This window comes from Rhinolophus hipposideros (assembly GCF_964194185.1).
Source record: "Rhinolophus hipposideros genome assembly, chromosome: 2".
Classification (NCBI taxonomy): domain Eukaryota; kingdom Metazoa; phylum Chordata; class Mammalia; order Chiroptera; family Rhinolophidae; genus Rhinolophus; species Rhinolophus hipposideros.
Window position 1 is genome coordinate 98,819,824 of NC_138048.1, and position 26,317 is coordinate 98,846,140.

At 35.7% G+C, this 26,317-nt stretch overlaps 2 protein-coding genes across 3 annotated transcripts in view; both read right to left on the minus strand.

Annotated features, from left to right (window-relative positions):
- Positions 1-1,750: 1,750 nt before the first annotated feature.
- Positions 1,751-26,317, minus strand: part of LOC308507924 (uncharacterized protein) — a gene marked incomplete at both ends in the record, with an annotated part of 70,791 nt that continues 46,224 nt past the window's right edge. The window contains 2 exons of one of the 2 annotated variants that reach the window (XM_081073992.1): positions 1,751-1,902; positions 21,734-21,965. In XM_081073992.1, coding sequence (XP_080930118.1) covers positions 1,751-1,902; positions 21,734-21,965 — 384 coding nt within the window. Of the gene's footprint in view, positions 1,903-21,733; positions 21,966-26,317 lie in introns of those variants that run through there. The other variant, XM_081073991.1, reaches the window with a different exon arrangement.
- LOC308507975 (uncharacterized protein) lies at positions 25,763-26,017 on the minus strand (the record flags this gene model as incomplete). The annotated part of the gene is made up of 1 exon (XM_081074091.1): positions 25,763-26,017. One exon carries the CDS (start codon positions 26,015-26,017, stop codon positions 25,763-25,765), a length of 255 nt encoding a protein of 84 aa, XP_080930217.1.

The window sequence follows — 26,317 nt, forward strand, 5'->3', positions numbered from 1 at the left end:
GCTTGGAAGATGTTATTTGCATAGTCTAAAAATAACAAGGGAATAACACCAAGAATATACAATGAACTCCTACAAACAAATATAAACTCCAACAGAAAAATGGGTTAAAGACATGGAGTATCACGTAGCAATAGAAATTACGTTCTAAAGGTATGCAAAGCAGCACAGATAGACATTTCAACACAAATCATACTGAGTGAAAAAAAAGTACTTAAAATAATATATAATAGGACCATTTATATAAACTAAAAATATATAACATATAACCAACTCTCTTGGTACTTTTGTGAAATGAAATGAGACAGTTGCATGTAAAATAACATAAATTACAAGATGGCTGCAGATGACAAACAGAAAAATAAAAATGAACAAAATAAAAGAATAAAAAATAAATATGTTAAGCAAAAAATTAATTGGAAAAAAAAAACAACAACTACAACACAGAAAAGAACCCTGTGTGGACAAATGATAACATGATATAAACAGGGGAGAAGAAGCTCATCTTTACATTTGAAGACATTTATGTGAAAACATCGGTTGTGCCCTGGCCCAAATTCAAAGTGCTGTAAAGACATATGTCCGTTACCTAAGTTTTTGCTTTCACCACCTTTTATCTTTCTCCCCTGATATCCAAGACCTCTGGGATTTTGGCGTGCACTGTTGATTAACTAATACAATCCCTGTCTACAGCGTTACCCAACTTCAGCTAAGAGTGGCCACGCGACAGAGTAATGGCCAGTGAAGGATAGGCAAAAGTCTTCTGAAAAGGATTTCCCTTCCCAAATAAAAAGACAAAGTTTCTTTAGAAGGCCTGACGTTCTCCTTCCTCCCTTTTCCTGCCTGGAATATAAGCATCCACTTTGGTCACATATAGCATCCACTTTGAAGCTGTAAGTGTGAAAGTCACACAGCAAGAATGGGGAACAAGAAGAGAGAAGAATCCTGGTTCTTGCTAATTTCCTTGAGCAGTTATAATAGCCTTAGTCTGCTCTAAGATTTGTTGTTTCACATATTTCAAAAGATGCTAACTGTTTAAGTTAATATTGTTGCCCTTTCTTTACCAAGACTCAGAGCCAGGATCAAAGTAATCACTTCTGTCCTGGATGAGAACACAGCTTGATGACTAGATTCCCTTTCTGATTGACCTATCTGCCCAAATAACACTCTGTCCACACAAGATATGAAACTTTGGGTGTGATATTTGTGTTTATGTTTAAATATAATGTAATAAATGAACATACAATGGGTTAAGAAACATGTAAGAGAGCCAATATTTGAATTCAACCATTAAAGACACAGAAGCTTATCCTAACTCATATCCTTAATCTGGTCAGCCCTCTTTCCAGGAGACTACAGACCCTGACATCAAAGATGACTCTTATGTAAAGGAAATCAGACTTGTTAGTAAATAAAACCTTTTATTAAGAAATTGCTATTTTTGCTCCATTTTAATATACTCCAATTGTATAGTGCTCCTGCGCATGTGCAAATAATCGTGGCACAGAGACAGGAAAACAAATGTAAGAACTCACATTTAAAAAATGATCAAAATAAGGTCTTCTGTCTTCACTGACGTGATGGAACTACTCAGCCTCCTTCAATTGCAAGCAGCTTCTTTGAAGTTAAATCAGGTTCCCGAACGACAATCACAATTATTCACTTCAGCGTGAAATTAATAAATAGGGGGATTTCCTTTGGACTTGGACTTGGAGTGATCATGTCAAAGGCACAGCATGATCAGCAGTGATGATTAGCAGCAAGAGGAAGAACATCTTCTGTAACAAAATGGCCGGTAGCCACAGCAGCCTGAGCCACAGCCACATCCATAGCCACAGCCACAGCCATAGCCACAGCCATAGCGGGAGCCATACCCACAGCCATAGCCACAGCCCCCACAGGAATGTCCATAGTATTTGCAACACATGGTGCCAGGAGGTGAGGTTTCAGCTGAGGTGTAAGAGAATATTTCTGAAGTCTGAGTATCACCTACTCTTCCAGGACTTGTATATACTTCCAGGAATGGATAGGTCATATGTCACATGGGCTCTCATTTGACAACTGTTTGCTTAAAATGAGCTCATTCTGTGTACAATAATTTTGTTAGGGTGTCATAATTTATTTACTGGAATCCTAGACCTTTCCTCACGCCTCAAAACAAAACAAGAAATAAATACATTTTCTAAGCACCCAAGCTTATACAACCTTAATTCTCTCTTACATAATTGCACTAAAGACCATGACATATCACCAAAATACATTTAACTTATAAATATGTGTTTATTACTTTGCTCTTTCAACATCCTAGAAATCCTCTATTAAACAGAAGTTCTATTCACTATTAATGTCCTCTTCATCATCATCACCATCATCTGCCATCATCATCCTTATATCACCTTGGTTTCTTTTCTTTTTTTTCTTTTCCTAATATAATATTTTTGGGCTTTTTCCATCATAATTACTCTTAAGGTACTTTTCATGGATTTTGAACAAGGAATTATTTCAACAATGTTGTCTACATTTCTTGATATAGTCTCCTTCTTTCTGAAGGAAAATTTGTCTATCCTCTACTTTTCCAGTCAGGTTATGACATTTCCTACTTTGAGCCCAAATTTTTTGTTAATCTCCTGATGGGTAAGTTATGTAAAATTTATTACTGATTATTTAAACAAAAAGGACAAAATTTCAAACAATTTCAATTTAGAGGAAAATACATTGGTTTGATAACTTCTTTGTTAAAGTTTAGTTCTTAAATGCACATCTGTCTGTGAGTTTTCTCAGACTGGTCTCCTGTTTGTGCTATATATCTGTGCTCCACACTAAAATGTAATCAATCACAATTTATACTCCAGACTCTGAAATATTTTCTTAATTTTATTCTCACCTTTCTTCTCCAAGTAATATTTTAATAATGATATTTACTTTTATTTACCTTTGTTGGATACCTTGCAATCATGACATTTATAATAGTTGACCTTTCCATGTGTTTATTATTTATATATCCTTAGTGTTAACTTGATATCGTATCTTCCCATTGTTTCTCTGATGAATAAACTTCTGGTCCATGACGTTTCTTTCATTGACAAATCTTTCTTTCCTGTTTCCTAAGTTTGAGGCTTTTTGTGGTTACTTTATTCTCCATCGTTGCTTTTCACTTGATGCACTAGTAAAACTTTTCTGTTACTACTGATTCAATTTTCATATATATACAAAATGACTCCTAAAACTAAAGATCTCTGCATTTCTCTGGATCCACTCAGGACATAGAAAGCACACAGTAGGTTAAACAGAAAATGTTTGATGCAAAAATAAATTATGATGAAAGAATAACTATGAGCTATGAGGAAACTTTACATGGTACCCTAAGGATGTGCAAGAATACTCGAGGAAGAACAAATTGGGAAGGGGTAGCTCTGCCCCCTGGATAGCAGAGACGTTCACTGGTTAGGCCAGTCACTTGGCAAGCACGAGACAACGGCTCTGGAGCGCAGAGGGTGAACAAATAATTAGCAACTGGTGGTGTGGACGTGTAGAGGGTCTGGGAGTCCTGGAGCACAGGCAGACTATGGGAGAACAGCCTGTAGAGGGCATCTGGGTGTCTGTGTGGACCAGGGGCCTACAGGGACTGATGGATGAGAAGTCTTCAAGGTGCTAGGCTCCATGAAGAGGGGGCGGGGCAATTAAAGGTTATGGCCAGGCGGAAGGTCCAACGTCATTGAGGAGCCAGCATATTCTGGACCCATGGCTGAGCAGAGCTTCACCAGTGTCCTCACGTCCACACTGCTAACCCTATGTACTTCTTTCTAGTGCTGTAGCCAACAAATACAACACTGTTTCCTCCTGCAATGTCCCACAGCAGCCTCTACTGAGAAAGCTTACCGCCATGCTCACATTACTTGAGAAATACTTCAAGGAATCCCATCTGTTATCACAGAGGGTGAACTTGGAGCTGATAGACAGTAAACTTGTCCATCTCTTCGAAGTATCAGAGGCTCTGTAGTAGAAATAGCTTTCCATGGCAAACAAATGGATTCATTTCCTGGCTCAGCTATTTGCTAATTATTTGACCATGGAAAATATCCTCAAATGCATAAACCTGCTTCTGCAACTGTTAAATAAAAATAACTACATGAATTTTAAAATATGTGAAGAGGCCTATAGAAAAGATATAGAAAATACTAAGGGTGTGGAACAGATCCTAATAAATAGCGAAGACACTACATTCACTTATTTTTCCCTTTTCTTATATCCAAGCATAAGCATTCCAAAATAAACAGCTATTTAAATATCTATATTTACTTGTACTGATATATTTATTACACCAAAAATTAAACTACAAGATTTACTTTAAGGTTGCTATGGTTTTAAGTGTGTGTGTGTGTGTGTGTGTATGTGTGTGTGTGTGTGTTAATTAATGTTTTCCATAATAACTTTTCAAAAGTGACCCAACTCCCTTAGAAAATGAACTACTGTGTGTGTGATTGGCCTCAATACACTTTGCCTAAAGCATTTTAAACAATAATATTTTTGTAAAAATACAAAATCGAGAATATGTCACAAGGCTTGGCTTCATGGATTATTTTGAAGCTTCAGGAATCATGAACACCTACCGGAATTACAAGCACCTAACTTGAAAACAGGCCTATGTATTTGACAGGGAGAAAGTAATGGGCATTGTGAGATCATCACAGGATTGCTATGCATGAGGCTGTCACAGGATTGCTATGTAAAAGTGAAGTCACTCTCTGGAAGTCTGACCGTATTGCAGTTGAAGATTTCAGCAGAGATGAGTAGGGTGTCATTCGTTATAAATGTGCCCCTCCTGATTCGTGATAGTCTAAAAGTACGATGCGAACCACATGGATAGCAAATATACATTTCCCCTCTTTACCCTCTTCCATTTAGATGTCAATTCAATCTGAGTCAAAACGTGATTTGGTCTGACATCCTACACAACTAGGCAGTATTCTCTTCTCTACCTTTAAAATGCTTGATCTGCGGGGAAAAATATCTCACTTTCAGATGTCTGTATTTGAGCCTTAACACCAGTCAGTGAAACTGGCAGACTATGAATTATGAATGTCATTTAATAAAGGCTGAGGCTCAGAAGGGTTTGTTTCCAAATCAAAATCACATTTCCAAATTTTCTTGGTCAAACATCCAATGTAAGTAACCTCTCTTTGAATATTTTCAGTGTTGGGGAACTCTCAATTTCATGTTTTAAATGATCCCATTTTATGGGGAAATCCCTTTTTGTTAGTAGTTTCTATACAACCCAACTCTCTCAGAATCCGGTATCAGGAGTTCCTAGTGTAACTTAAGATCCTTGCAATACTATATTTATTTCCCTGATACCTCTCTAATAAGTCTCTAATTCAGCCTTTGGTTAATATGAAATATTCCTATCTTGCCTTCTCGAGGTTTAAGCTTCTGCTGATACTATGGCCTTACTTTGTAAATATAGTTGCTATTAACTACTTCATTCAACCATCATGCCTTGTCTCTTCTGTAGGACATTATATTCAAAATGTATTCATCCAATCTGGCCATCTTTCAAACCCATAAAAAGTTCTTTATTTCACCTCTTTCCTATTGTTTTTGAGAACACTGCCACTTTTTCAGTGCCTCTAACGTTATGCCTTGCAGGCATTGTTTAAATTATGAGATCAACTCTTTCTTTTCCTTTTAATTAGAATAGAAAGAAGTGTTATGGGTCAGATAGATCCATCAGGCTCCTGTGTGTTTTAATTTCTTCGTGACATCCAGAATAAGCAGTAATGTCACCCATATGCTGACATTCTCAGAGTTGGATAACTGCTCCTGGCACCAAAATCCATTTTTGGCTATTATGTTTATAAAACTGCCACATATTAAGAAGATAGCTTCCTTGTAATTTCAAACATGTTCATCTAATTCTGACTCCTGGAACCAGGAGAACAATATCAATCTGCCTGCCATGTAACAATTATTCAAACATATGGGGGTGAAAGGAAATAGTGTTCTTCACACAAAATGCTGAGATACACACTTCTCAGTATCCCCTCTCGTAAGTTCCTCATCCATTCCCCTCACTCTCTGAACTGCCCTTGCACATTTCCAAGTGCAGACACTAGAACATACCTGTCAACTATTCCAAAATCCTCCAAACAAAACTTCTTTCTTCCTTTCCTCCATAGTCCAATACACACACACACACACACACACACACACACACACACACACACGTAAATGGTTTGAAGTTGTGTTTACCGCTGATAAGGAATAGGATAAAGAAGCGGAAGAGATATGAAGAAGTTGCAAACACAAGAACAAGTGGCTGGATAAGCCAAGAAAGATCTTAAAATAAAGTCCAGACAAATCTTAACGCCTCGTAATATAAGGACATCTGGCCCCGACCTACGTCTCCAGCCTCGACCCTTTCTGCTCTCCTGTCACAGGGACGTCCTTACAGTCTCTAAGCACACAAAACTGTCACTTCAGAGCCTCACATTTCTTCTCCCCTCTGCCTGGATCAGTCTTCCCCCAGTTCTGACACCTACCCATTTGTCAAATATCAGCTTAGTTCACACTTCTTCAGACACTTAACCGGATCTTCCTCTCTGAAACAGCACCATATAATTTTTAGAAAATCAGACTTTACTTGTTAGAGCAGTTTTACATTCACAGCAAAACTGAGCAGAAAATACAGAGATTTTACACATACCCCCTACCCCACCCATGCACAGCCTTCGCTATTAGCAATATCCTTCACCAGAGTGAATTCTTTGTGCCATTTTCATTTGTACCATATGCTTATTTGTCATCTGTATATCTATCTTCTTTGGTGAGGTGTTAAGGTCTTTGGCCATTGTTTAATTCAGTTGTTTGTTTACTTATTGTTAAGTTTTAAGAGTTCTTGTATATTTTAAATAACTGTCCTTTATCAGATATGTCTTTTGCAAATGTTTTCTCCAGGTTTGTGGCTCGTCTTCTCATTCCTTTGACAGTCTTTCACAGAGCAGAATTTATAATGAAGTGCAGCTTATCCATTCTTTCTCTCACGGATCATATCTTTGGTTTTGCACCTAAAAAGTCATCACCAAGCCCAACATGACCTAAATTTTCTTCTATGTTATCATCTAGAACTTTTATAATTTCACATTTTACACTTAGTGTGTGATCTTTTTTGCGTTTGTCAAGGATACAGGTCTGCTTCCAGATTTTGTTTTCTTTTTTTTCCTATAAGAGTCTAGTTGTTCCAGCACCATTTTAGAAAAGACTGTCTTTTTTTACATTGTATTTTCTTTGCTTCTTTCTCAAAGATCAGTTAACTATATTTACGTGAGACTATTTCTGGGATCTCTGTTCTGCTCCATTGAGCAATTCCTTGATAATATGTATAGTCACCAATACATACTATCTTACAGTAAGTCTTATAGAATCTTATAGTCTTATACTATCTTATAGAAGTCAGGTAGTGTCAGGTTTGGGTTCTCCAACTTGTTTTTTTCCTTCAATATTATGTTGCTTATTCTGGGTCTTTGCCTCCCCATATAAACTTTATAATCTGTTTGTCAATTTCCCCCCCAAAAAAAGAATAACTTGCTGGGATTTTGATTGGGATTTCTTTGAACCTGTAGATGAAGTTAGGAAGAACTGACGTTTTGACAATATTGAGTCTTGCTATCTATGAACATGAAAAATATCTCAATTCTTTTAGTTATTCCCTAATTTCTTTTTTTATTAAATTTATTGGGGTGACATTGGTTAGTAAAATTATATAGGTTTCAAGTGTACATTTCTATAATAGAGTAGAATATCAAAGTATTCTACTTTGGGGCTGCTATTGTAAGTAGCATTACGTTTTAAATTTCAAATCCCACATGTTCAGTGTTGATATGTAAAAAAGCAATTGAATTTTGTATATTAACCTTACATACTGCAACCTTGCCATAATCTCTTATTAGTTCCAAAAGGTTTTTTTTTTTGTAGATTTATTCAGATTTTCTACATAGACAATCCTGTCATCAATAGAAAAACAAAAACCGTTTCTTTCTTCTTATCAATATAAATTTCTTTTTTGTTGTTTTTATTTTATTGCATCAGCAAAGACTTCCAGAATGGTGTAAAAAAGTAGTGAAAGAGAACATTCCTTGCCATTTCCTGATCTTAGCAAGAAAGCTTCTAGTTTCTCACCATTAAATACGATGCTAGCTTCAGGGATTCAGTAGATATTATTTATCAGGTTGAAGAAGTTCCTCTCTATTCCTGGTTACTGAAAGTTTTTGTCATGAATGCTGTTAAGATTTTGCCAAATGCCTTTTCTGCCTCTATTGATATGATCGTGTGATTTTTCTTCTTTAGGCAGCTGATGTAATGGACTACATTAAGCAATTTTTGAGGGTTGAACCAGTCTTGCATAATTGGGACAAATCCCACTTTGTTATGGTGTATAATTGTTTTTCTATATTATGGGATTCAATTTGATAATATTTTGTTGAGAATTTTTACATCTGTGTACATTTAAAATATTCGTCTGTAGTTTTCATTTCTTGTAATATCTTTATCTGGTTTTGGTACTAGGGTAATGATTGACTCGGAATTAGTTGGGAAGCATTCCTTCTGCTTCTATCTTCTGGAAGTGATTGTGGAGAATTGGCATAAGTTATTTCTTAAATGTTTTGTAGAATTCATCACTGAATACACCTTGGTCTGATGTTTTCTATTTTGGAATATTGTTATTGATCCAATTTCTTTAATAGATGCAGTCCTATTAAAATTATCTATTTCTTCTTGCAGTTTTGGCAGACCATATGATTTTTTATAGCAAGTCAGTGTCTATTAATGATTATAAAAACTGTTTACAATTCTACTTTTTTATTCATTTTTATTTCATCATTTGATGTCTGATTGTTTTTTAAGCTTTTGTCTGACTCTCCCACTAGATTACACCTTTTGAATACAAAGGTAATCATGCTTGTTCAATGTTGCATTAAATCCCACAAGAGAAATGAAAGAAGACCTAAATATATGCAGATACATACAATGTTCATGGATTACAAAACTTAATAGTTTAAGATGTCCGTTCTCCCAAAATTGATTTATATTCAACTCAAACCTAATTAAAATATCAGCAGTTGTGGTTATTGGCAAGTTAATTTTAATGTTTAGATGGAAACCAAAAGAACGAAGATAGCCAAAATAATTTTGAAAATGAGCATTCAAGTACTCACATTACCTAATATCAAGATTTACTACAATCCTGCAGTAAACAAAAACATGTGGTATTGGTGAAAGAATGGAGACTAAATAAAATAGTAGATGAAGACATAAATGAACTTCAGGCTCAGCTGACGCAGTGGTTGCTTAACTTTGCAGAAAGATCACAGATACTAACATCAGTGATGATTCCAGCCCAAAAGACACAAATGCTAGCAGAAACAAATGACACTTGTTTTTTGAAAAAGTATAATTTCCTCCAACAATGGAGTATTTATGCTCGTGGACAATAAGAAACCATAAAATAAGAGAACCAAGAATTTATACTTTGAATATAATCAGAATCAAATCTTCTGTTTTCAGGTAACATAATGGAGGCACTCATAATTCTTTAAAAATAACAGGTTCTTTAAAGTAAATGCAGGTGGTATTCAATCCTTATTTAAATGTAGAAATGATAAAATAAGGCATTCTTTGGAGGGAAAGTATGAATTTTGAAATATTATTTCAGAGGCATAGAATATGCTAATATAATGCTCTAGCAAGCAAGAGGAATAGCGTTTTCTGTAGAAAAATGGTCAGTAGGTACAGCAGCCACAGCCATAGATTGACCCATATCTGCAGCCATATCTGGTACCATAGCCACAACCATAGCCACAGCCATATCTGGAACCATACCCATATCCATAGCCAGAGCAGTATCCATAGCCCCCATTGGAGTTCCCGTAATAATTGCAACATATGCTGGCAGAAGATGAGGTTTCAGCTGAGGTACAGAAGAATGCTTCTGAAGTTTAAATGGACCCAGGGTATACCATCAACTTTGTAATTCGTGCAATAAATATTTTATTTAATACATGGTATGTACAAGTCACTCCTGTCAGTTTATAATGAGGAGACTTGGTATTTTCATAGCTACAATATCTGCCTTAAATGAACCCATTAGTATAGAGTCTCCAATTTTTACTGGGGAACACTATTTCTTGTCACCTGGGCATTGTCTTGAGCCAATTACAAATTTATAAGGTAAGTTTTCATCAATTATCCAATTATATGAACACAGGACTCCAAAGATATCTTTTATATAACAAGGCTCTGTGGGGGATAGGAGGGTTTATGTTCGGGAATGCAACTATTCCAATGAGCTTGACTAATTACCTTGACTAGCTCACTACTCACTAATTACTTTGTAGGAGATTTCATTGAAACACATTGCTGAGTTATACAAAAACTTTTCAACATTTTATGTCACAGAATTCCTATGAATCCAATTACCTGTAAATATAATATTCCTGAAATATTTTTACCCCAAGGGCCACTCCTCAGTAAATTTTTATCAACTCTAAGTGATCATTTACTTCAAACCAAAATAACAAAAATATCTTTTATTATAACATGGTTGAATGCTTTTTAAATCACAAATGTCCTTCAGACATTTTAATCTATTTGATTCCAATGAAATTATAAACATAGTAGATAACTTAAAATATGGAAATTGAGGTAAAAAAAGGTTAGAAACTTACTCAAAGTTTCACAGTTAATACATTACCAAGATCAAGTATTTGTTTTTCTTTTTTATGCTACACAAAGTCTTCCTTTCCAATCATTGGAAGCTGGAACACTTGCTATAACAGGAACTTATTGTTTCTTATGGTGATCCCATTCATTGTGAAATTAATTTGTTATAAAATCCTCATGTGCTTCAGACTCTCATTATTTACAATGTCATTTTGGGTCCTAGATAAAATTTTTTTCAGCATTTTGTTCACAAGCCAGTTCCATCCAATATGGCTGCTAGTCCCTCTCACCCTTTCCCTTTTACTCCAAATTGATCTTGCTTTGCTATCTATCCCAATAACTGGTCTCCTAATCTCTGCTGATATGCAGATATGATATCCAGGTTATCCAGGTCAATCATACCTCTGACCACATAATTTAGAGAACGGTAGAAGAAGCTGGTTGTAAATTACCACAACATGAACAGTTTAGAGCAACACCCATTTCTCATCTTACAGTCTTAGTGGGTTTGAAGTTCAAGCACAGCCTAACAGGGATCTCTGCTAAGGGTCTCACAATATTACAATTGAGGTGTTGGCCAGGATATCTGAAAAATCGCCTTGCTCATAAATTAAATTAGACTTGCCAGATTTAGCAAGCATGCCCCAAATAGTACATAAAATATATTTATACTAAAAAGTTATTTTTTTATATCTGAAATTCAAATTTATCCATCTTGTGTTTTATCGGTCCACCTTAACCATAACCTATTCAGAGAAGTGATATCCCTCCAAGGTTAGAGGCAAGTTACAGGTGCTTTCCATAGTGAAGGAGAGGGAATCACATGAGGCTATATGTCATTGGGGGACATCTTAGATTTCTCACTACCCACATCTGTGAATTTGCTCCTTAAGTCCGAGTAATTACATTTTCTCCAGGATAGATGATAAGTTATTGCAATAAGTTTCCAGCATGTGGACATTTTCTGAAATGTATTTCCTCTTTCTCCCCATCCAGAAGGCTATTTTTCTTTTATGATTGCCCATTCCTATTTATCCTTCATATTTAAGCTAGAATTTTGTCTCCTTTTTCAGAAAGATTCCTGACCCTTCTCTCTTAGTCTTACTTTTAGTCCTACTCTCTCTTCTGATTTCTTTCTCTGTATTTCCCATACACCCCTAAGTATAATTATAGTATAGCAATATTCTGATCTGTGTAATTTGTGGGATTTTTGTTTTTGTTTTTGTTTTGTCTTTTCTGCACTTTAGAAAGCAGGGATGAAATATTTTAGTTCTGTGTTCATAGCCCATAATAATAAAATGTCCTTTACTAAGAGCTTGATAAATTTTTGATGAATGAGACCACTTATTCATCTAATTCATATGAAGTGGTTTGCCTCTTCAAGAATAACAATCTATCTATATATCCATCCTCTTTTGCCCTTCTCAAGACTGTAATTTCTTTCAAGATTCAAGGGATTCTAGAAACACTAGATTTATTTAACCATGGGTGGTTGAATCTTGACTCCAGTTTTTGCAGTCTTTTTATAGCCCACATGTAGATATGATTTCTAAAGCTAAAACATATAATAACTGGACTCTCCTCCCAGACATAGAAACATAAAATGTTCCAGTTACTTATTTTCCTTGTATCAGCCTCACCATTTTCACAATCAGGCTTTAAATCTCAAATTCATTCCTAACCTGTAGTATCCTAGAATAGGATATGGACAGAAATGTGTATATAAGATTGGCTAATTCTGCCCCTCTTCCTGAGTTTGTAATTTCCCCCTAAAATCACCCTACCAGGGGGTGATTTTGCTTGGTTTTAGACTCATGCCCTGAGACAGTACCTAATGAGGAAGCCATTTTTGTTTCAGGTGATGTCACAAATTAGAAAGAGCTCTTGTGCTAAGAAATTTGTGTCATAATCATCCATTCACCCCACCCTATTCAGTGTCTCCAGAAAGGCACAGAACACATCTGCAATGCTAATCTTACTAATTTTGAAATACCAGTCTTTCAGATATATAACTGTATATACAACCCTGAATTTCCTACAATTCTAAATGCTAAGAAGAAATACATACATTTTAGATCTCACCTTCGCTAGGTTTTTCTCCCTTATTCTGCACTATTAATGTCTAAGACTTTACAGCTTCTCTACTTCACAAAGTCCCTGATGCTCATCTGTTCCCTTTCATAAACTATGCCACTACCCAAATCCAGGCTCATTTAACCAGTCTTCAGGTCATGTACATACTACTATATATCTCTATATTACATAGATATAGAGATATATAGATACAGATATAGATAGATGTAATGTGTAATACATAATAAGTATAATAGTATATATTATATCATATAATAGTATACAAAATATATGTATATACATATGTGTATAATATGTATACTATATATATACTATATATACTATACTATATACTATATATACTATATATACTATATATACTATATATATACACACATATATTATGTATACTATTATATAACATATACTATTATACATATTTATTATACATATTATATATAGTATGCATATTACATGTAATGCATACTATTATATATACATACTAAATAATATGTATATATTTTATACCTAACTATGGAGCCTTCTGTCTGTCCCCTTCCAACCTATATTTTTCATCATTAGCATTTTCCCAAAGCAGATTGTCCTGAGGCATTTGTCTGTGTGTGTGTGTGTGTGTGTGCATGTGTTGATGAGTACATGAGTTCTGCTTAATACAAAAAGAAAGAAATGGATAGACTGAGGATTGTGAAACATGAGTCATATGCTTCAAAACAAACCCTTGGGTAAAATGAATTAAGAACACGATTCTACCAATAAGAAGCCTTTTTTTGTAGGAATGAAATTTAACATGTGTAGGATCCTGAGTTCAGGATAGGCAACACACTAACAAATCAGAATGGAAGAGAGATATATACGATGGGAATAAACAGCTGAGCATTAGCCCTGCCAATCTCTGAGGAGGTCCCAAAAATAGAAGAGAAAAAGATAAAGCAATAAGTAGCATGTCTAACAGATAGCAAACTTGTTAGAACTAATAAAACATGTTTATTTGGAAATCATCACAATATATTAATAGAAACATAGAATAAGAAGGTAGCAGGTTTATACTTCAACTATAGCCAAAATGAGCTCTTCTATCTTCCAGAAATATCATGGAGTAACTCAGGCCCCCCCGTTACGAACAAGATTTTCAAGAAGACAGTTTTGTGCAGGATCTAACTACTCTCTTCAGTGGGATCTGATGTGATTGTGAGACACTGATACAGAAAAGGCTTTGGCATGATCATTTTAGAGGAAAAGGAGCACTGCAGTTATATTCTAGCAGCAAGAAGAATAACATCTTCTATAGAAAAATGGCCGGTATTCACAGCAGGCAGAACCATAGCCAAAGCCGTATCCACAGCCACATCCACAGCCGTAGCCACAGTTACCACATGAGTTTTTGTAGTAGTTGAACACATGGTGTCTAGAAGTGGGGGTTCAGTCGTTCAGTAGAGGGGCAGTGGAGGTTTCTGAAGTCAGAATAGCATCTCCTGCCCTGAGACCATTATATCCTCCCAGAAATGGCTGCAGCACACAACACAGACTGTGTGGCCTCATTACCACAGCAATTTTCATTTTTAATAAGTTCATCATTCTAAGGAGAACAATTTTTTCAGGTGTTATCACCAGGATTTGGCCGTAGCTAGTAAAGACAATTGTAAGAAAACAGATGTAACCTACACATTGAATAAGTATGTCTTATGGAATGTAATCAAACTTAATTTAGATTTTTTACTCCAGGGGCCATTCTCATGCACTCCCAGGTACATACTATACATGGACACTGGGAGATGTTCCAGCATCTCCTATCTCAATGTCTATAGGACAACTTTGGGCTAAGAAGCAAAGAGCAGGGGCATAAAGTGAGGCAATCTCAGGTTATATCCGCAAGAAAGGAGCCCAGGTAGAATGGCACTGCTGTGCTGGTTGGGGCAAGACACAGGTAAGACAAAGAAGATCTGAATTGGTGTAAAACAGGTATGTGATGCAATATACCAAAATAAATGAAAACGTGATTTTGTCTGATGCAACATAAACCACTCTATTTAACAGTTATTTGAACTTTTTAGTGTGATCCTTTCTTTGAAACATCCTGCCCACTTACATCACCAAAATTTTGTCTGCCCAAATCCTACTGATTCTTGAAAGAATCTTAGGCTACACCACGTATAAGAAGCATTGCTGGACATTCACAACACACGTTAGGCTTAACATCTCTGTTCTTCACAGTTTCCTAACTGTACTGTAGTTCAGAATGTGTTCCATTAGTATGCTCTGTTTTGATTATGTGATTCCCTCAATTGTGAGTTATGTAAGGCCAATAAATTTGTCTTCGTTCTCTGTGAATCTAAAGAACTAAGCACTCACTAACTGCTGAATGAGCACCTATAATATTTTTCCACCTGTGAAAAGTATGATTATTTTATTGTATAGGATTTCTTGTATAAGAAAAATATAATTATTATTATCATTATTATTTTCCTCCACAGCTTTTGAGGCACACTCACATTTATTACTTCATTTGATTCTTACAAAAGCAATGTAAAGTAAGAAATTATAGTACTTATTTTTAGACACACACAACAGATGAGAAAACAGAGACCAAGGGTGGTTGTCTTGCCCAACAACTCCACTGTTTAGTGTTAGAGTTGAATTACTTCAACTCCTACTATAACATAAAAGCTAGGGCAGAATCCATGAATTGTTTCATCGTCAGTTTTTCAAATGCAAAATATTCATATCATCTGACTAAAATTACCCGTATTTTGCAGCTTCTGCCTTCCACGTCTATCCCCTGGATTTTCTTTCTTTATGATCTTCACCATTCCTAGTCAAAGCCTGGTCCAAACATCAAGTAGACAACTCAACCCCCCCCACCCCAAACCTGCTCCATGACTCTTAAGTACCACATAGTGGAACTACAGCTGCTCTTCCCATGCAACTGCGTTCTCTTCCCTCTGAGAGTAAAATCTTAACACTCCCCATGTTAATTTTAGAAACCACAGCATTTGAGTACAAACAATGATATTTATTCTAGACATCTCAAATTGTAGTCAGTATAGGGAAATAGCACCCTAGGTCAGCAATTCCCATGTCAAAATTAAAACCTCAAATTCCATGTTTCCCTTCTAATTATGATCGGCCCACTTTTATGATTCTTTTCACTAAAATGTATTCAACATTGGCTCCATTCCTGCAAACTCCATGACCCTTCCCACATTTCTCGTCACCTGCTTTCTCCCAAAACAGCTTTAGCATAACCATATTTACTTGCATCATCCCATTGATTGTTTTTTCTAGACAGTGACTGAACAATACAATTTAATTTTACAAGAATTTTTAAGGACCTATATCATGCAAGCACTATTCCAGGGCATATAATATTTAATAAAAATTATGTATCAAGAGCTCAAGGATGAGCTCTGTGCTTTAGAAACTCTCTAGGGAGAGTGAATGACCATTTCCATTGGACCTGTCTATCCTTTCACCACATGCTACATGAAAGATAACAGTATTTTTAATTGTTGCATTTCCTCACCCATTAATTATTCTGCAATCAATATCTACTGTTATTGCATTCCCCTCCCCCAACAAAAACTTTTTTTATTAAAGATCCCATACCTTCTGCCGAACATGTTGGAAATTTCTCTAGTAATCAACACAATTTGATGATAAAGATAAAAGCAGGACCAAATCATCAGAAAATAAGCTACTCCATTAAAACTCCTTCATTTGTTACTAAAAACACATCGACAAGCATTATATCAATTTATTTCGTGTCACAGCCTATGTTAGAGTTCACACCTATAGAAAACACGTGACAGATATACAGAACATCTGATTTGGGAGTGTGCCTATGTGTTTGACATGACAAAATTAAGATTATTGATTAAAATTCTGAGCTTGTCAAAATAATATCAATATTCATAAGCATGATATATAAAGTTTATTCATATAAAATGTCATTTTATATGCTAAATATGGGTGAATGTCAGCAATTTCATATTGAGCGACCTAATAATAAATATAATAACAAAAATCTACAGAGTTCTCACATTGGTAGAGCTTTGCATACTTGACTTATTTGGACCCTCAACAATCTTGATCTAGCACTGTTTTAGCACTTTTCCTTTGAATATATTGAGGCTCAGGGAAGTTAAATAATGTGACCACATTCACACAGCTATCATGTTTCCCTGAAAATAAGACTGAGCTGGACCATCAGCTCTAATGCGTCTTTTGGAGCAATAATTAATTATTGTATTATATTATTATTATTGTATTATATTATTATTTTGTATTTACAATTATTATATTATTATATTATATTATTATATTATATTATATTATACCTGGTATTATATTATATTATATTATATTATACCCGATATTTATTATATATAATATATTATATTACATTACATTACATTACATTACATTACATTATATTATATTATAAAGACCTAGTCTTATATTATAGTAAAATAAGACCAGGTCTTACATAATTTTTGCTCCAAAAGATGCAGTAAAGCTTATGGTCTGGCGAGTTCTTATTTTCGGGGAAACATGGTAGTAGCTGATGGAGCCTATTCTAGAATACAAGTAGCATGACTGTGACACCAAGGCTTTTAATCACTATACAATTTTGTTGTTGAAAGTGTGATCATTTGGATAACTAGGAGGAAATGATATCTTGCAGAAGTAGAGTACAGTTAAAGACAATGCTTCATTTATAGGAGAATTTGGATATCAACCTAAAATAGGCTCCAGAGATTTCTGGGCATAGAGCAATATTGTAGCCTGTCTTTATTGATTTGCTTTATGGATTTTGCTTTTTTCTTTTCTTTTCTTTTTCTTTTTCAGACTCATAAGTACAGCAGGTCCTTGAATACTGTCATTTCATCATAACACTTATGAGAAGCCATAGGAACGTAACTCTTGTTTATATCAATTAGCATAAAGCAAAGTTGGTTTTGTTCTACCGTGTTTCCCCAAAAATAAGACCTAACCGGAAAAATAAGCCTTAGCATGATTTTTAATAAAACATCCCCTGAAAATAAGCCCCAATGCATCTTTTGGAGCAAAACTTAATTTAAGACCCGGTCTTATTTTGAGGGAAACATAGTATGTAGTTTTGCTTGAAGGTGTAGAACCTACTGACAATGTTAAGTGAGGACTTACTCTAATACATACCTATTGCAAAACTTTCAAAAAAATAAATTTCTGCTCAATGATAGGAGGAGACAGGCAGTGTGCTGTTAGTTGTTTAATGACTTGGGTGGGAGGGGGATTTTGATTTGCCAGTTTCCATGGTGAAAATACTCATAGCATGACTAGTTTCAAGTTACCAATGATTTAACAAATAGCTTATGAAATTGCTGCATCTATACCATTTTCTAGTTCTTTGATAACTTAACTTTCATGTTTAGAACTTTAATAACATAGAATTTCTTTTGTGTATGATGTGAAGCAGGTACCTCTTCTGTGTCTGAACAGATGGCAAATTAATCCATTGCATTTACTGAATAAACTATCTCAGATGACAACTATGCTTTTACTAGGCACCCCTCTGAAGCCTTTTACACTGGCTACTGTGGTCTTACTACCTCAAGGGAATCTCTGTGCTATACTTCGATAACATGTCTAGGTTGCCTGATCCCTACTGGTGGCATAACATGGCTTCTCTTCTTAGCCAGAGTCCTCTCCTGGCCAACTTCTTGTGACCTTCTAGAACCAATTGTACAACAGAAATAAATCATGAAACACATACAGAATTTTAAATTTTCCAGTAGCCACATTTTACAAAGATAAAAAGGTGAATTAATATTATAGCATATTTTATTTAACTTAACACATAAAAATAATATCATTTAATATGTAATCAATATTTTTAATTTTTTTGATACAGTTTTCATTCTTTTTTCTATATACTAAGTCTTTCAAATATGGTGTGTATTTTACACTTAAACAGTGCATTTTATTTTGGACTAGTTACACCTCAGTATTGGTTGCCATATTGAAGAGTACAGCTTGAGAGAATCTGAGAATTTCTCTATTTTTCTATGGGTAGGCGTAGCCATCTTATGATTTTTCAAATAGAAGTTACTACTACACTAGCAATAAGCTGCCAGCTCATTTGCTACTTTCCCTAAATTCCTCTGCCTTGAATTCTATTTTTCCTCTCATGTAACACCAAATTCAACTCATCCTTTATGATTGCTCACATATCACTCTCCCTTGGAAGCAATTTCTGACCTTTGTCTACACTTTCCTTTCCACAGTCTGACTGAGTTAGATTTCCCCCTTGAGTTATTCCTCAGTAGCCCCATTACACCTGAAAACTCCTACTTAATTTGTGAATGAATGACATACTATTTTGTGTCCTTAGAAGAAGGGACTTGGTGTTTTATTTCTGTATCCCCAGAATCAATCACAGCACACTGCTGGAATACAGATCTTTAAGTTTGTTAAATTACTGAAAGGACAAATCACTGATTTTACAATTTAAAATCTCTACAATATAAAATCTCTACAATATGCAACAGTTCATCAAAGAAAAGAATTCTATGTTTCCTCATAAAGGAGTCTTAAAGTCTAAATCATTTCCTGACTACAGAAAGTACTCACTAATCTCAATGGTTCTTTCCTCCATATGCCTAATCTTGATTAGACATATGATATATGCCAAATCTTCATTTTTCCCAAACTTCACCAGACAAATGTTACACAAACACATACACACACACACACACACACACACACACACACACACACTTGCTATTTTTATCACCCTGTCTCTTTCACATTAGCACCATTTTCACTTTCTACTCTGTTGGAAGTCTCAAATATTCTTTGACTAAGAGTCACAACGTTTTAGATTTTGAAGATACCTTAAATGTTAGCTTATATAGACCATTTCAGGATATGCAAATTATCTTCTTCATGCATAAAAATTATATATTTTCTTTTTCTCAGAATGTTTTCCATAGCAAGGAACATAATGAAACAGTAAGTTAAATTTTCAAAGAGCTTTAATAATTAGAATCCCCTTCCCCTGTTTGTGAGACAAACCTCAGAGTTACCCACAGCACAGTCAGCCCTCAGATCTGACTTACAAACATGCCAACTGTGAAACTGTCCTGCTCTTGAAAGAACTCCTGTTTCTTCACTTGGACCAATTACAGCCTGGGTATACATAGCGTCACTCCAGGGCTGACAATAATAGCCTCATTTCATCTTTCTTGGAGTGGGACATTGTGTGGGGTCTCCTAGTTCTAGCAACCTCAGGGTCAGACATTGTGCTGTGATCCCTGTCATGTCATGGAGAGGACACAGTGATACATTTATCACTGCTGGATGAATGTGAGTCTGAAAAGCCTTTTCTATTGTGGAATCTTAATGTGAAAGTTCTGTCTGGAAGGTCAATGAGAAAAGGACACTAACATCAGAACCCAACAAAGTAGTAGGTTCTCCAACTCAGAAAGTCAACAAGCCTTTTTCATCCCATTCCCACATCTGCCCCATGAAGGCACTACAGCCCAAGTAAAGTACTAGAACTTTGTATTCCAACTGGAAAAAGTGGAACCACTTGGACATACCCAAAACTTAATAGATTTCTTTTCACCTTTTACACTTGATACTGCCCTGTCTAATCTTTCTCTATAGGAGGCATCAGCTCATTTGTCACACTTCAAATTACCTCCCTAAACTATCTCCTAATACTTCAACTCTAACTCTCTTTTCCATTAACCTGTTTTATTACCTCCAAGCAATTATCTGTCCGTATTTATCTCAATTATTTTTTATGTATTTTTAAAAAGATTTTTATTAAAATATAGCTAATACATAAAATTATATTAGTTTCAGGGGTACACCATAGTTATTCAACATTTATGTACCTAAAGAAGTGATCACCATCTCAATTATTTTTAACTTGCTATTATTCCTCTTTACCAACTAGAATATAAAACTCTGAGAAAAAGAAATTGTCTACATGTTCCTACTGTTTCTTTGGTTTAGAGAATACAGAATGTGGCCCTTACAATATTGCTCAAAAATATCTGTCAATTAAGTGAATTAAATCATACCTTCAACCACAATCTTGAAAATAAATATATTTGCACTTCAATCAAATGCAGATAATAAAATATAAACTTTTTCTTAAACCTTATCCTTTCCTTACTTCTTTACCTCTAATGTTTAACACCTAAGTCAGCTTCAATTTTTTCAGTAAGACTAGAAATTCTCTTTCTGACTTATTCCTCCACCTTACACCTCCTCTTCCTAGGACTTTTGCTATAACCTCCTAAATAGGTGCTCTTCCCAATATCATTCTCTTCCAGCTCTTCTCTAGACAGAGTGATTTCCAAGCACAGTTCTGGGAATGGCGTGATTTATGGTTGTGCATGCGACTGCCTGAGTATTTGGGATATGACAAGTAGAGGAGACATTATATTTGATGCTGATATAGAATAAATGCCTGTGTTAGATCAAGGAAAAACCTAAGCTTCAGGTAACATTGTTAGCCCAATTTTCCAGAGAGGCCATTACACTTCAAAAGCAAGAATTCACAAGTACATAGAGATTTGTTAGAAACAAAAAATCATTTTTATTGAGAATGGAGATTTGTTCAACTGTAGGAAGTTAGTATCATCAACACAGTCATACCAGGGAATCAGAGATTAAGGGAGGAAAGACTAACGTTTGGGACATACTCAGATGATGCCACAGAGCTTTGGGCCTCAAAGATGCTATTCTAAGAAATGGGTGGTTCGGGCCAAGACCTCTGTCAAGCACGGGATTTCCTGGATATAGAAATCTTGAGGTATGGATTCTTGAATCATCATTCTCTTCAGAGTCATCATTTCAAACACAAATGAGGTTTGGATAGTGATGTTCTAGCAGCATGAAGAGTAACATCTTCTATAGCACAGTGGCCGGTAGCCCCAGTATCCAGAGCCAGAGCCATATCCACAGCCATATCCGGATCCATAGCCACAGCCATATCCGGATCCATAACCACAGCCATATCCGGATCCATAACCACAGCCATATCCGGATCCATAACCACAGCCATATCCGGATCCATAGCCACGGCCATAATAGGGGCCAAATCCACAGCCAGAGCCGTACCCACAGCCATAGCCACAGGAGTTACCGTAGTAGTTGCCACACATGTTGTCAGGAGAAGGGAACTCAGGTGAGTTGCAAGAGGATGTTTCTGAAGTGTCTCTGTCTTCTACTTGTCTTGGACCTTTATATACTGTCAGTAATTGGCAGAGCATTCCATTCCTCTCCTGACTCAGTCAATAAATATTTAAACAACTACATATTATGTGCCCATCACTGTTGACAATCATTAATGCTTTCCTTAAAATGAGCTCATTATTTTGGAGACTCTGGTTTTACCATTTTCATTTGCTCGACCAGAGTTGAAACAATAGAATCAAGTGCCCAAAACTAAAACTAATATCCAACTTCATAACTTCCTGCTCAAATACCTTATATAATAAGGTTTTGGTGGATTGTAGGAAAACATTGCCCCATTTTCACTCTACTCTTTCCTATAATGTCTACCCCTGCTCATAGGAAAGGAAATAAATAATATCTTCTTTCTGGATTCATTGCAACTTCTTCTCAGGCTTCCACCACCCAGATACCTACTGCCACATACTTATTGGCATCGAATGGTAGAAACCAAGAATGGTGCTAATTCTGTAAGACACAGAACAGCTTCCAAAACAAAAAACATATTGTTCAAAATGTCAAAGTGCTGTGATCTAGAAATTTTAGTTTATAGCCATGCATCTATAAATACGCTTCTTTATCTATAGGTGTCTAAAGCCAAACATACCATTTCTTCTTACCAAACATCTGACCAAACATCCATACCAAACATCTGGCCATTCCATCACCAACATTCACTCAAAACCAAAACAAAAAAAAAGTGGGCTTTTTGTTGTTGTTGTTTTTGTTGGTTAGTTTGTTTGGGAGGGAGAGATTTTTTTGCTCATTTTAATATCTAGGTTTTACTTAAATCACCATGTTCAGAAACAAGCAGAATCAAATTTTAAATTATTTTTTACTCTAACAACTATAAAATCAAAGTTGGAGTGAAATGTAAATTCAGAAATAGCATTCCTTCTACTGGATATTCGAATTTCCACAACAGAGGAGAAAGAGTGGTTTTCCAGTACTTTACAGAATGCCTTCAACAAGCGTTTTCACAAAAATTTTTACAGTGCTGTAGATTTCATTTTCTGAGAATTTTCATTATCGGACATTTTTTCCTTCAGCTGAGAAATTGCCCTACTTACTTTTCTGTGATATTGGTCATTGGTCTAATGTGATCATTCTGCTATATTTCACCCCTAACAATAAGCATAAAGAAAATATATCTCCATTATAGTTTTTCTTTTCATTCGGTTTCTTTTCTCTTCTGTTATTCTTAAAATACAAAACCATAAATTCCACTTCACAAATTCCATAAATGGACGCAATACTTTTCAGTAACAGTCCCAAAACCCATTTTCTGGCCACAATATCTCTAGATATGGAAAAAACCTTCTATCTATATGACACTTTTTTCTGACATCTTACTATTCAGATTTCTGAATACTTATCCATAATGGCAGAAACAATTTCTGTTATGTGTAACCCTGCATAACCAGCTCTGAGTACACTGACTGCACATAATTTGCACTCAGTATTATCCAATAAAAAATGAATGCACTAAGTCAAACACATGTGTAAACATTTGTGGCATTTTTAAGCTATAAGATATTTCATGTATTATTGCCATTCTCCCATTTTATTCAAGTTGAAAGAATCAACATTTCTGACTAAAAGAATCACACCATTTCAGATTCTGAAAATATTTTAAGAGTGAGTTTGTTGAGACCCTTTTCTGAATACATAAATTATCTTACACATGCCTAATAAGTGATACTCCCTTCCTGGAGGTATTAATTAATTTACAATGCTTATCTTATAATACTTAGTATCTTTCGTTTTTTTTAGAACAGTTTCTATGATACAATAAGTTAAATTTTGAAACAATAAGTTAAATTTTCAAGGAGATATAACCGAGTTCCCTTCCCCTGTGTGAGAGATGAACCTCAGAGTTACCCACAGCACAGTCACCCCTCACATCTCACTTATAAACATGCCAGCTGTGAAACTATTTCTGCTCTTGAAAGAACGCCTGGGTCTGCATCACATGGATCAATTACAAACTGGGAACAGATAGCCTCCCTCCAGAGCTGACAGTGATGGCAGGACCATCTTCCTCGGAGTTGGCCATTTTGTGGGATCTCCTAGCTCCAGCGACCTCAGGGTCAGATATTGTGCAGTGACCCCTGCCATGTCATGGAGAGGTCACAGTGATACATTTATCACTGATGGTTGAACGTGAGTCTGAAAGGCATTTCCTCTGTGGGATCTACATGAGACAGTTCTGTCTGGAAGGTCAATGGAAAAAGAACACTAACGTCAGACCCCAACAAAGCAGTAGGCTTTCCAACTCAGAAAGTCAACAGGATTTTTTTTTAATTTATTGGGGTGATAATTGTTAGTGAAATTACATAGATTTCAGGTGTACAATTCTGTATTACATCATCTATAAATCCCATTGTGTGTTCACCACCCAGAGTCAGTTCTCCTTCCATCACCATATATTTGATCCCCCTTACCCTCATCTCTCTCCCCCCATGCCCTCTTACCATCTGGTAACCACTAAACTATTGTCACAAGGATTTTTAATGCCATTCCTATATCTGCTACATTAAGGTACTTGGCCTTTCTCTTTTTCATCTGGAAAACATTGCATGACCTGATCATACCCAGTACTTAATGGATTTCTCCTCCACTTTTACACTTGCTACTATATTTTCTAATATTTCTTTGCAAGTGGCATCACCTCATGTGTCACCAGTTCATATGCTTCTCTAATATTTCAAACCTTCATCTCCAATCCACTGAGCTGTTTTCTCCCCTCCATATCAGTAATCTGTCGGAATTTATATTATTTTCATTAGTTTTTTATCTTCACCTAATATAAAAAACACCAAGTAGGAAAAATGTGTGTAATTTCCTGCTTTCTTTCAAGTATAAAATGTGGCCCTTTGAAACATACTCAAAAATATTTGTCAATTAAATAACATCAATTTTCTCAATCTTCATATATACAAACAAATATATTTGCCCTTCCTTGTAATACAGATGATATGATAGAATATTTTTCTTCTAATTTGTCTTTTCTTTATAGCTTTACTCCTGATGCTAACTACCTGTGTCTGCTTTTAATATCTCAATAATCCTAGAAACTATCTCTTCCGTTCCATTACTCTTTAAATCACACAGGCAATGGCTTCTCTCCCTGGGACTTTTGTACATCCTTCCTAAGTAAGTAACATTTTTCTTTCTCTTCCAGGAACAATGAAATTTCCAAGCACACTTCTGAAATAGTATGATTTATGGTTGTGCATGCGACTGCCTGAGCATGTGGGATATGACAATTAGGGGGAGGTGACATTATTTCTGATGCTGCTATAAGAATTAATGTCTGTGGTATACCAAGGTTCAGGAAACATATTGTTAGTCCAATTTTCCAGAGGGACCATAACACTTTAAAGGGAAGAATTCACAAGTAAGTACATAGAGATTTCTTAGAAACAAAAAATCATTTTTATTGAGAATGGAGATTTGTTCAGCTGTAGGACATGAGTATCATCAACACAGTCATAAAGGGAATCACAGATTAAGGGAGGAAAGGCTAACATTTGGGAAATAATCAGGTGATACCACAGAGCTTTGGGCCTCAAGAATACTGTTCTAAGAAATGGGTGGTTCAGGCCAAGACCTCTGTCAAGCACGGGATTTTCTGCATATAGAAATCTTGAGGTATGGATTCTTGAATCATTATTCTCTTCAGAGTCGTCATTACAAACACAAACGAGGTTTGGATAGTGATGTTCTAGCAGCACGAAGAGTAACATCTTCTATAGCACAGTGGCCGGTAGCCCCAGTATCCAGAGCCAGAGCCATATCCACAGCCATATCCGGATCCATAGCCACAGCCATATCCGGATCCATAACCACAGCCATATCCGGATCCATAACCACAGCCATATCCGGATCCATAGCCATGGCCATAATAGGGGCCAAATCCACAGCCAGAGCCGTATCCACAGCCATAGCCACAGGAGTTACCGTAGTAGTTGCCACACATGTTGTCAGGAGAAGGGAACTCAGGTGAGTTGCAAGAGGATGTTTCTGAAGTGTCTCTGTCTTCTACTTGTCTTGGACCTTTATATACTGTCAGTAATTGGCAGAGCATTCCATTCCTCTCCTGACTTAGACAACAAATATGGAAGCAACTACATATTATGTGCCAGTCACTGTTGACAATCATTAATGCTTTCCTTAAAATGAGCTCATATTTTGGAGACTCTGGTTTTATCATTTTCACAAAGAGTTGTCACAATAGAATCATGTGCTCAAAAGTAAAAGTAATACCCAATTTCAAAAC